This window comes from Budorcas taxicolor, chromosome 5 (assembly GCF_023091745.1).
Source record: "Budorcas taxicolor isolate Tak-1 chromosome 5, Takin1.1, whole genome shotgun sequence".
NCBI classification, from domain to species: Eukaryota; Metazoa; Chordata; class Mammalia; order Artiodactyla; family Bovidae; genus Budorcas; species Budorcas taxicolor.
The window spans coordinates 75,087,467-75,097,482 of NC_068914.1; the positions used below are offsets into that span (position 1 = coordinate 75,087,467).

Sequence of the window (10,016 nt, forward strand, 5' to 3'; positions counted from 1 at the left end):
GGCTGGAGAGAGCTCCTCAACATCGTCTCCCCATATTGTGCCTAGCACAAGCCTGCCACAGAGTAGTTTCTCTAAAACCGCTGGTGGAATCAAACAGTCTACAAGTGGTCCTGGGAAACTCTCAGAGTCCTAGATCTCTAGCAAGGCGGCAAGATTCGGAAGCCGAAATCTAGTAGCTGCGCGGCCCCACCCTCCTGCCCACCCCCTCCCAAGGTTGCCTCACCTAGCCGCTCAGGCTATCTCGCTCCAAGTCTCGCCTTTCCCTTTAATCACTTCCTCCAACTTGGGGCCTATAATACCTGATGTCTCCCAACAAGGTGTTTCAACTAGGAAAGACTTTAATTTCGGCAGATAACAAAATGGTAATATCTTCGCTACCATGGCCACGCCCCTTTACTTACGTAGTTGGGGCGAACCGGAAGGGATTGCTCAACCCTTAGTTCGTAGACGCGGAAGTAGACGGACCTCACGGAAGCCGGCCTTGGCCCTGCGGCTGCTGCCGTCGCCGCGGAGAAAGTGTTGGAACTGGCAGCCTAGGAATGGTGAGACTTCGCGGTTCGCCTTTGAGGGTTCTGAGGAGAGTTGGGGGTGAAATGGGGTTTCCCAGAGTGCTGCCGGGTACGACCCCCCAGGTTTGGGGCCCCGCCCCGGTAGCGCCCCGAAAATCTGCGCATGCGTGGGCCGGACCGGGCCAGAATCTGGTCCGATAAGTTACGCATGCGCAAAGGTAGCTTGCCAAAGGTGGGGTGAGAATTAGCCTGGGAGTTGACTACCTTCCCCCGCCACCGGCCCCTGGGGCTTGAATCAAGGCTCCGAGAACATCAGGGTTCATTCGGTGCCTTGCTTTTGAGTTGCAGGACTGACTTTACCACTTCTATCCCGAGCCTCTGAAACAGACCCGGACAAATTCCCTACTTTGGGTGTGCATTTGGCGGGGAGAACGAAGGGCGGAGGGCCAGAAAAGGAAGGGGGCGCAGACCCTGCCTCAGTGTAACGGCGGCATCGGGCTCTTCACCCTTTCCCCACCCAAGTGGCTAAATTCCCAACTGTATCCGATGGAGCGGTTTGACGAGCGCACCTGCGGGTAGGGCTGGAGCGCTTCCTAGTCAGAAGCGTCCCTGATCAGGAGGGGCGGGACCGGAGAGTCCCCAGAACCTGAGTTCTCCGGTCTTAGGCGAGGGTCCCCCAGACGGCGGTTGATGTTTGCTCAGTGACCAAGCCGCGTTTTTTAACTTGCACGAAGTAACGCCCTCTAAATCTTCAGCCAACGCTTCAAATGAAAAAAAAAAAAAAAAGGTAAACTGGTTGGAGTCCATCTCCTTTTCCTTTCCCGTGCTTTGGACTGGGAGAGCCGAGTGGGCAGCTGACGAAGCCAAAGAATCCTTTGTTTCTTGCTAGTTTGGAGTCAAGGCCCTTCACCTAGGGGCTGTTAGTAGAATTAGAGGGGTTTGTGAACTTCCTAAAATGTGTACATTTTTCTAGGGTTCCTAGCTTTTATCACTGTCTCAGAGATGTTGGTGACCTTCAAAGGGCCACTGGTTGATTAGGGTCATATTGGCAGAATATATTGTGTCTCTTCCGGTGTTTTCGCTAGCTTATGGGATGCTGAGGACCAGTTCCAGTATAAGGAGGTGAGGTTGGCCAGATGGAAATCTGAGCCTCAGGGAGCCTCATTTCTCCTTTGCAGAATCTCCTCTCAGCCTCTAAGCTCACCTGGTCAGAATCCTTGGATGAGCCTGTGGGACCCTTCCTTCTAGCCCTGTGGTTTGGAACCAGTGGCTTTGGGACTGTAAGAGGATGGACAAAGGTAGTATGAGGCCGGGCCAGCTCCCCAAACGCTCAGGCGCCAAGCATCTGCTGATTCCACCCCGTGCCTGGCACGTGTGTCTTTCGGTCCTGGCTGGGCATTGCCACCTCCCCCTGGGCCAGCACCACCCACGTACCTCTCGGCAGAGGCCACAATTGACTGACTTTCTGTTGAGCTGCTGCTCTTTGGCATGGCTGCATTTTGATGGCAGAGGGAGCAGTTATGCCCAGAGCCCGGTGTGTCGGCATCACCAGTCTGACCTGAGCACCATGTGCTGCACGACATGACACGCGGCACCGGGAGAACTGCCCAGCGTGGAAGGTCTGGGCCCAGATGGGACTGGATGGCCAAGGAACTCCCACCTTAAAACCTCAAATGTGAAGGAGGCAGGGGAGGGACCGAGGGCTGCCTGGGAAAGGGGGGCTGAGGAGGGGTCCCTTGTGCAGAGGCTCAAGGCTCTGCTTGGCAATTAGGAGCTCTGACTTCACCACTTCTCTTTTTTCTAGATTCTCAGGGGCTGCTAGATTCATCCCTGATGGCATCGGGCACTGCCAGCCGCTCAGAGGATGAGGAGTCACTGGCAGGGCAGAAGCGGGCCTCCTCTCAGGCCTTGGGGACCATCCCTAAACGGAGAAGCTCCTCTAGGTAATAAGGGTTTGAAGGGCCAGAAACGGAGACTGTGGCATGCCTTCACCCCCGCACCCCTCTGGGGCCTGTGCTGGCAGAGACTTGTGCTTTTCCTGACCTTACTAAGTCCCTCTCCTTGAGACTGAGCAAGGGAGGGAGATCTTAGGTCTTTGATGTGAGGTCTTTGTAGTGTGGTTCCCTGTCATCTCAGAGGGTTGGCGCATAGAGGTTCCACGCCTCGACCACTGAGCCAGAGCAGTGAGCACTCTGACTGCCGAGAACCTGCTCTCCTTTGGAGGTTGGGTGTGGGTGAGTGGGTACTGGGGGTGGGGCATGGAGAGCTCACTGAGTAGGACTCTTCACAGGTTCATCAAGAGGAAGAAGTTCGATGATGAGCTGGTGGAGAGCAGCCTGGCTAAGTCCTCTACCCGGGCGAAGGGGGCCAGTGGGGTGGAACCAGGGCGCTGTTCAGGGAGCGAACCTTCCTCCAGTGAGAAGAAGAAGGTGAGGATTGGGAGAATGGGGAGTAACAGGGGATGGGGGCCAGCGCCAGATTTCGTGTTTCCCCACAACCTTCGCCAGCTGGCAAGAACCCTGCAAAGGAGGCCTGTGAGAGGAACAAGCCGCCCCAGCCCCAACCTCAGATGCCTCCCTCCTGGGAGCCCATCTCACTATTCCCCCTTTCTTGCTGCCCCCCCACCGCCCTGTCAGCGCATCCTGTATCACATTCTGTGTGGGAGGCACAGAGCGTGCATCTATTCTGGGAGCAGACAGCCTGTTCCCAGCATTGCTGGGTGTAAAAATAACCCCCAGGTGGCATTGCTCTGGCCCCAGACACTGTACCAGCAAGAGTGTTTTCCTGGTATCCTCCCCACCCACCCTCCGCTCCGGGGTTGGGGGCACCATCAGCAAAAAGAAGACCCCATATGGTCTAGGACTATGTAGAAATACTTTGATGGGGGCGGGAATGGGGAGGGGCTGGTATTAGAAAGCTGAGCTCCCTGCCTGTGGCTTGTTGTTGGGTGGGGCTGTACAAAGCTCTGGGTCTAAAGCCCAGGCTTCCCTGGTGCCAGCTCTGAGCTCACTCTGCCCCTGCCCTCTGCCCAGGTGTCCAAGACCCCCAGCACACCTGTGCCGCCCAGCCCTGCCTCAGCCCCTGGACTCACCAAGCGTGTGAAGAAGAGCAAACAGCCGCTGCAGGTGACCAAGGACCTGGGCCGCTGGAAGCCTGCGGACGACCTCCTGCTCATCAATGCTGTGTTACAGGTAGTGCTTCCTGCCACAGGGGTCTTGTTCCCTTTTCCTCACCACTTCCAGTTCTCAGCCCCCAGGTAGCCTGGCAGTGTCTGGAGGTGGCTCGGGAGGGTATTTCCCAGTTTCAAGGCTGGAACAAACTGCTCTGGGGTCTTGCAGACCAATGACCTGACATCTGTCCACCTGGGTGTGAAGTTCAGCTGCCGCTTCACCCTGCGGGAAGTCCAGGAGCGCTGGTACGCTCTGCTCTACGATCCTGTCATCTCCAAGTGAGTGAGCTGGCCCCAGTGGCGGCACGGTACTGGGGACACCAGGATTTGGTTCTTGAACAGAAAAAATTTTACAAGAGAGGGGCTGGGAGGCAGGGCTCCCTGGGGCCTGGTATTCTCTGAGATGATACCAAGACCTCCCAGGCTTTGGGGGGAAGCTTCTTCCTGATATCAACCTTGCTAGTCCAGGCTGGATGCTGAGAACAAGGGCCTAGAAGCCGAGGAAGTAGCACTAGAGAAAACACCAGAATGAGTTCTGGGAGCCCTGTCCTACTGCCTTATTCATGGTGGTTTAGGGCGGTCACCTTCCAGCTTTCCCACACTGACCTCCCACAGTTTCTTCCTTCATAAGAAGTAGTTGGAACAGAAGAACACCAGGGTCCCTTCCAGTTCTAGCAGTCTGAGTTCCAGATATACCTGTGCACACACACAACACACACACTTCCTCCTCGGGCACCTCGTTTGACGTTATCAGAATAATGCTTAACATCCATCTTCTACTCCACAGACACTGGTGCACTTAAGCTATAGCCACAGCCCTGATACACCAGGAAATGGGCAGGGTGTGGTTTGGTGTCTAGTGGGTGGCCGCTTTAGTCAAGTAAGGGCGAGGGTCTTGGGGCGGGAGCAGCAACTGGTCTTAGGATCGCCCTCAGGACTGGCCTCTAGGCAGCTGTGCCCTTGAGTCTCTTCACAGGGTTGAGCACAGGAGCCTGAGTTTTCTGAATTGCCTGTTCATGTTTTTGACAAACCCACGAGGCCACCGGTGCCTTGCTCATCACCCTCGGTCCCTTCTGTTGAGGGCTTGGATCTTTGAGTTGTGGATTGCAAAGGCCTGCAGGCTTTGGAGAAGTAGGAACCCCAGATTGCTTGACACCCTGTCTTCAACCCTGCCCTGCTCTCTGTCTCCCTTCTTCCCAGGCTGGCCTGCCAGGCCATGAGACAGCTGCACCCAGAGGCCATTGCAGCCATCCAGAGCAAGGCGCTTTTTAGCAAGGCTGAGGAACAGCTGCTGAGCAAAGTGGGATCGGTAAGGCTGAGGGCTAGTAAGGCTAGAGGGTAGGGCAGGAAGCAGTCACCTGGAAAACTGACTGCAGGGAGGCTGTACTGCCTGGGGATTTACCCTGCAGACACATGTACACCTGCGGGGCCTCTGGACGGGGGCCTCTGGGAGAGCCAAGCCTGGCTCCTGGCAGGCAGGAGCTGTCACTTTTTCCCTCTCCTGATGGGGACTGGGGTAGGGGGTACAGATGGTGAGGCAGGGGCAGGACAAGGAAACCCCGATGCCCAGAGCATACTCCCTGCCCTGCAGACCAGCCAGCCCACCTTGGAGACCTTCCAGGACCTGCTGCACAGACACCCTGATGCCTTCTACCTGGCCCGTACTGCCAAGGCTCTGCAGGCCCACTGGCAGCTCATGAAGCAGTATTACCTGTTGGAGGACCAGACAGGTAACTGGGCCCAGGATCTGGCAGAGTGGGGGTGCGTATGTATGAGTGTGGAGGGGGCTGGATGCAGCCGCTCTTAAGTGCCTTGTAACAAATCCTCAGTGGTTCCCAGGGTCCTGTTCACCTCTTTTTGCAGCAAAAACCACTTCCTTCCAGAGGGAGGGAGCATGGCTGGAATGGTCTTGATGGTAAAGGTAGCCAGAATTGCCTAGAATCCTGAGCAGAAAGACTGAACAGCAGGGTCTTCTACTTCTTGATTAGCCTGCTTTTTTGACATGTTTGACAATTACATAATAACATGTTAATATTTTCTTTATAAGTAACTTTCAAACTTTAGTAAAATGCAAAAGTTTTTCAGTGCTCACCCTCCCCCCTTTCCCTCCCTGGAGATAAAGACCATTTTCTCTAAGCCTTTCTGTCCTTTCCCTCTCTCCACTTTCCTCCCACCAGGCTGTGGGGCTGCCTTCAGGCCACTCAGAAATCCCTGCGGGGGCTTCACACCCATGCCACCTGTCTTCCTCTTTCCCAGGGGTCAGAATGCTCTCCAATTCCTCTCTTCCCTTGCCAACAAGACGCTCACTCTCCTAATGAGTATTAGGAAAGTGGTCCGATTAGATGGGAAGAAACTCTTCAGTTAGATTTAAGATTCAGGGTCAGACCTGCATAGTCCGAGCACACTTCACTCTCGCTTCTTAAGTACTGTTGCATGTTGGCTGCCGTGTAGTGGTTCACACTGATCTGAAAATCAAGCCGTGGTTCTGCCCTTCACCTTACTCGCTAGGTTTTGTAGCTTCTGGATAATAAAAGATTCCTAGCAGAGAATTTTGGAGAGGGCAATGGCAATCCACTCCAGTACTCTTGCCTGGAAAATCTCATGGGCGGAGGAGCCTGGTGGGCTGCAGTCCATGGGATCGCGAAGAGTCAGACACGACTGAGCGACTTCACTTTCACTTTTCACTTTCATGCACTGGAGAGGGAAATGGCAACCCGCTCCAGTGTTCTTGCCTGGAGAATCCCACGGACGGGGGAGCCTGGTGGGCTGCCATCTATGGGGTCGCACAGAGTCGAACACGACTGAAGTGACTTAGCAGCAGCAGAGGATTTGGGGAAATCTTGTCGGGGAGGCCCCATCTTCTCTTCCTGAGGATCCGAATGTAGTGTGCAGTGTGCCTCCTTTGTTCCTGCAGCTTCCAGATCTCTGCTGCTCGCCCAGGCTCAGCTGTCACTGACGTCCCACAGAGAGAGCAGACACTGGATAAAGTTGATTTTTGCTGCTACAGCTAGCTCCTTTGTCACTCTTTTGAAAGTTACCTTGTGTAAATTTGCTAACGTAAAGGTATAACTTTGCAAGAGTCATGTTGTGTGGGTATCTGATTTCTTGGCTATTTGGTGCTTGGAGTCTCTAGCAACAGGGAGCATACACTGCTCACTTTTCAAGTCAGCTGGATGTTAGGTTGGTAGGATTCAGGCAGCTGTGGTGGGGTGACTGTCCCAGCCCCATCTCCCGCCCAGTCTGGACTAAAGTGACGGCGGGGGGTGGGGGTGGGGCAGTAGTGATGGAGCATTTGTGGCTCCTGTGCAGCCCCCCTCCCCGTTGCTTCCCCGTCAGTGACGACACCTCAGGGGTTGTCAGGCTCCTAAGCCAGCAGTTTCACTAGCTAATAGAACTCTTGCTGAGCAGACCCTGCAGTCCTAGGAACCACTGACCGTGAAGCAGGAGTTCTCAGATTTGGGGACCCTAGCTGTTCTACATTTTGACCACAAAGAACTGAAAAACTTTCATAAAACTTTTTCATTAAAAAAAAGTCAGTATTTATCCTATTACCTGGTGGGTGTAGTCTGTATCTGACTACATCTGATTATATTCCATTTCTTTTTTTTTTTTGGGAAAAAAAAGGCATTTAATGGCCCATTAACGCGTATTGACCCACAGTTTGAAAACACTGGCTTTAAGGCTCCCTTCTGGCACCTCCTGAATGAGACTTGACTGTCCTGTGCCTCTCAGCTCCTTGTGGCAGGAAATGTTTGGGAGCGTGTGAGGTAGTAGAGGGAGCAGTTTAGACTTGGAATCAGGAAAGCAGCCTTGATTCCCGATTCTGTCCTGAACTAGAGTCAGAGCTGAACCCGCCCTCCTCTGTTTGCTCATCTGCAACGCGCAGCTCGTAGTAGTGCCTTCCCTGCATAGAGCAAGTTTTATAAGCGGGAACTCTTTGTACCCTGAGAGAACACACAAAGGTCAGCTTTCGTTCCCTGCACTTTCTAGAGCCGCCTCTGCCCCAGCTAACCCTGGGATGCGCTGTGCCAGAGTAGCGCGCAGTCTGATCTGCACGCACTCCGTTACCTGTGTCAGGGTCACTGCTGTGGATTTCAGCGCGAGGCCGTCCCCACAGGGCTCTCTCTACAGTTTATCCTGTTAGTTCCTTTGTCTGCTCAGCGTCGCGGGGGTGAGTGGGAGCATTGGCACTGACCCTCCCTCCGTCCTTCATTCAGTGCAGCCGCTGCCCAAGGGGGACCAAGTGCTGAACTTTTCCGACGCAGAGGACTTGATTGATGACAGTAAGCTCAAGTGAGTGGCTGGGGTCACAAGCAGGGCACAGAGAGCCATGTGTCTCCCAAGGACTCCCCAGGCAGCTCCCACACTGCCCAGCCCTGCCTCTCACTGCAGGGCCTGGAGTCCCGTTTGCAGCTGTTGGTGCCTGGTCTTCCTGCTGAGCCCTCCTTACCCCAGCCTCCTCCCTTTGTACGTGACCCCCCACCCCAGGGAACGAGGCTCAGCTGGGACCAGAGGAGTAGCCTACAGGGCCGCTGGGCTGCCGTACCCTAGTGAGCCAAGTAGTACCTAATAGTGATGGCAGGTAAGCTTGAATTGGAGCTTGATTCATCCTTCTCTTCTCTTCCCCCAGGGACATGCGAGATGAAGTCCTGGAACATGGTGAGTGTGCCCTGGTGGGAACGTTGAGGGGGTGGGAGCTCCTGCTGGAACAGAAAGGAATAGTACAAGGTGCCGATGACCTCAGACCTTACACCCCACCTCACCCCAGAGCTGACCGTGGCTGACCGGCGCCAGAAACGGGAGATTCGGCAGCTGGAGCAGGAACTGCATAAGTGGCAGGTGCTAGTAGATAGCATCACAGGTGAGGAGCCCAGGGGCCAGCAAGCTCGCACTCCCACTCCCTTCACCACACCTCGAGCACCCTGGTTGCTGGGCTGGGCTCACCCTCCTCTCCCAGACCTGTAGCTCCTCTCCCTCAGTGGATCCTGGCCTGGTTCCCCGCCTTCCACACTGGGGCTCTTCCCTGACACAAGCTGCTCTCCCCCAGGCATGAGCTCCCCAGACTTCGACAACCAGACCCTGGCAGTGCTGCGGGGCCGCATGGTGCGGTACCTGATGCGCTCTAGAGAGGTGAGGCCGGCCCGGCCCTCCCTGTCCCCATCCCCATCCCCATCCCCACAGCCCCTTGTGAGGTTCCCCTGCTCTGTTGATCTTCCCCTCACAGCCCTTTCTATGTCTGGTCCTGATTTCTCATCTTTCCCTGGCCTGTGTGGACCCCTCCCATTCCTCAGGTCCCAGCCCTCACCTGCCCCATTTTCCCAGATCACCCTCGGCAGAGCGACCAAGGACAACCAGATTGATGTGGACCTGTCCCTGGAGGGTCCAGCCTGGAAGATCTCCCGGAAGCAAGGTATCTGCAGGAAGCCGCGTGAGAAGGTTCCTCCAGCCCCGGGCCTTGGCCTCCGTGGGAACGTTGGGGACAGACGGGCTGAGGAGCTGGCATTTCAAGATCCCTAACTTGGGGGTGCTGGGTGCCTTGTAGGGTCCCCAGGAAGCAGAGGGTACAATGGGTTTCAGACCCTTTTCTAGCTTCCCTCATCCCGTCATAGCCCTTTCCTTTCTTTTCCCATAGGTGTCATCAAGCTGAAAAACAATGGTGATTTCTTCATTGCCAATGAGGGCCGGCGGCCCATCTACATTGATGGACGGCCTGTGCTGTGTGGCTCCAAGTGGCGCCTTAGCAACAACTCAGTAGTGGAGGTGAGCTGGGGGGAGGTGGAAAGGCCAGGGTGAACCATGGGGTGTGGTGAGCCAGAGTGTAGGCTTGGCCCTAGCCCCAGTTTCACCTCCATCCTCAGCTACCCTTCTCTCCTGCCCACAGATTGCCAGCCTGCGATTTGTCTTCCTTATCAACCAGGACCTCATTGCCCTCATTCGGGCCGAGGCTGCCAAGATCACGCCACAGTGAGGAGTTGCGGTGGGACCCATGGGTGCTCTCTGGCCTCAGCGTCCCCTGCCATCCCAGCCCCTGGAGCTGGGGACTCAGGCTCCTGGAGAAACCAGAGTGGGCAGCGGGAGACTCGGCTCCTGGCCCCTCGATCTGAGCCTCTGCGGGAGGGTGGGGCTGGCCCTGGGGAAGCACCTGAGGCTGGGACCCTCAGCTTCCTTAGTACCAGAGCCCCTCCTTCTCTCTGCAGACGATCCTGCCCTTTCCCCCAGATTCCCGCCTTTGCTCCCTATCTTCAGCTGATTATTAATAGCTTCAGACTTTTCTTTTATTATTTTTCTTTTGTAAATACAAAGCACTGAGTTCCAAAGTAGTTTCTTTATTCTCTTTT

The 10,016-nt window shown here is 55.3% G+C and overlaps 1 protein-coding gene across 3 annotated transcripts; it reads left to right on the forward strand.

Moving 5' to 3' along the window:
- Nucleotides 1–379: 379 nt before the first annotated feature.
- MCRS1 (microspherule protein 1) lies at nt 380–9,986 on the forward strand. 3 transcript variants are annotated; one of them, XM_052639724.1, is made up of 15 exons: nt 449–542; nt 1,688–1,807; nt 2,314–2,452; nt 2,800–2,938; nt 3,542–3,700; nt 3,848–3,957; nt 4,879–4,987; nt 5,270–5,408; nt 7,896–7,971; nt 8,309–8,337; nt 8,447–8,539; nt 8,726–8,808; nt 9,001–9,088; nt 9,311–9,438; nt 9,560–9,986. In XM_052639724.1, exons 2-15 carry the CDS (start codon nt 1,798–1,800, stop codon nt 9,644–9,646), a joined length of 1,389 nt encoding a protein of 462 aa, XP_052495684.1. In that variant the 5' UTR covers nt 449–542; nt 1,688–1,797; the 3' UTR covers nt 9,647–9,986. The 3 variants fall into 3 exon arrangements, with proteins under 3 accessions (XP_052495683.1, XP_052495684.1, XP_052495685.1); XM_052639723.1 differs by lacking the exon at nt 1,688–1,807 and having other exon boundaries at nt 380–542; XM_052639725.1 differs by lacking the exons at nt 449–542; nt 1,688–1,807 and adding an exon at nt 1,825–2,128.
- Nucleotides 9,987–10,016: the final 30 nt, after the last annotated feature.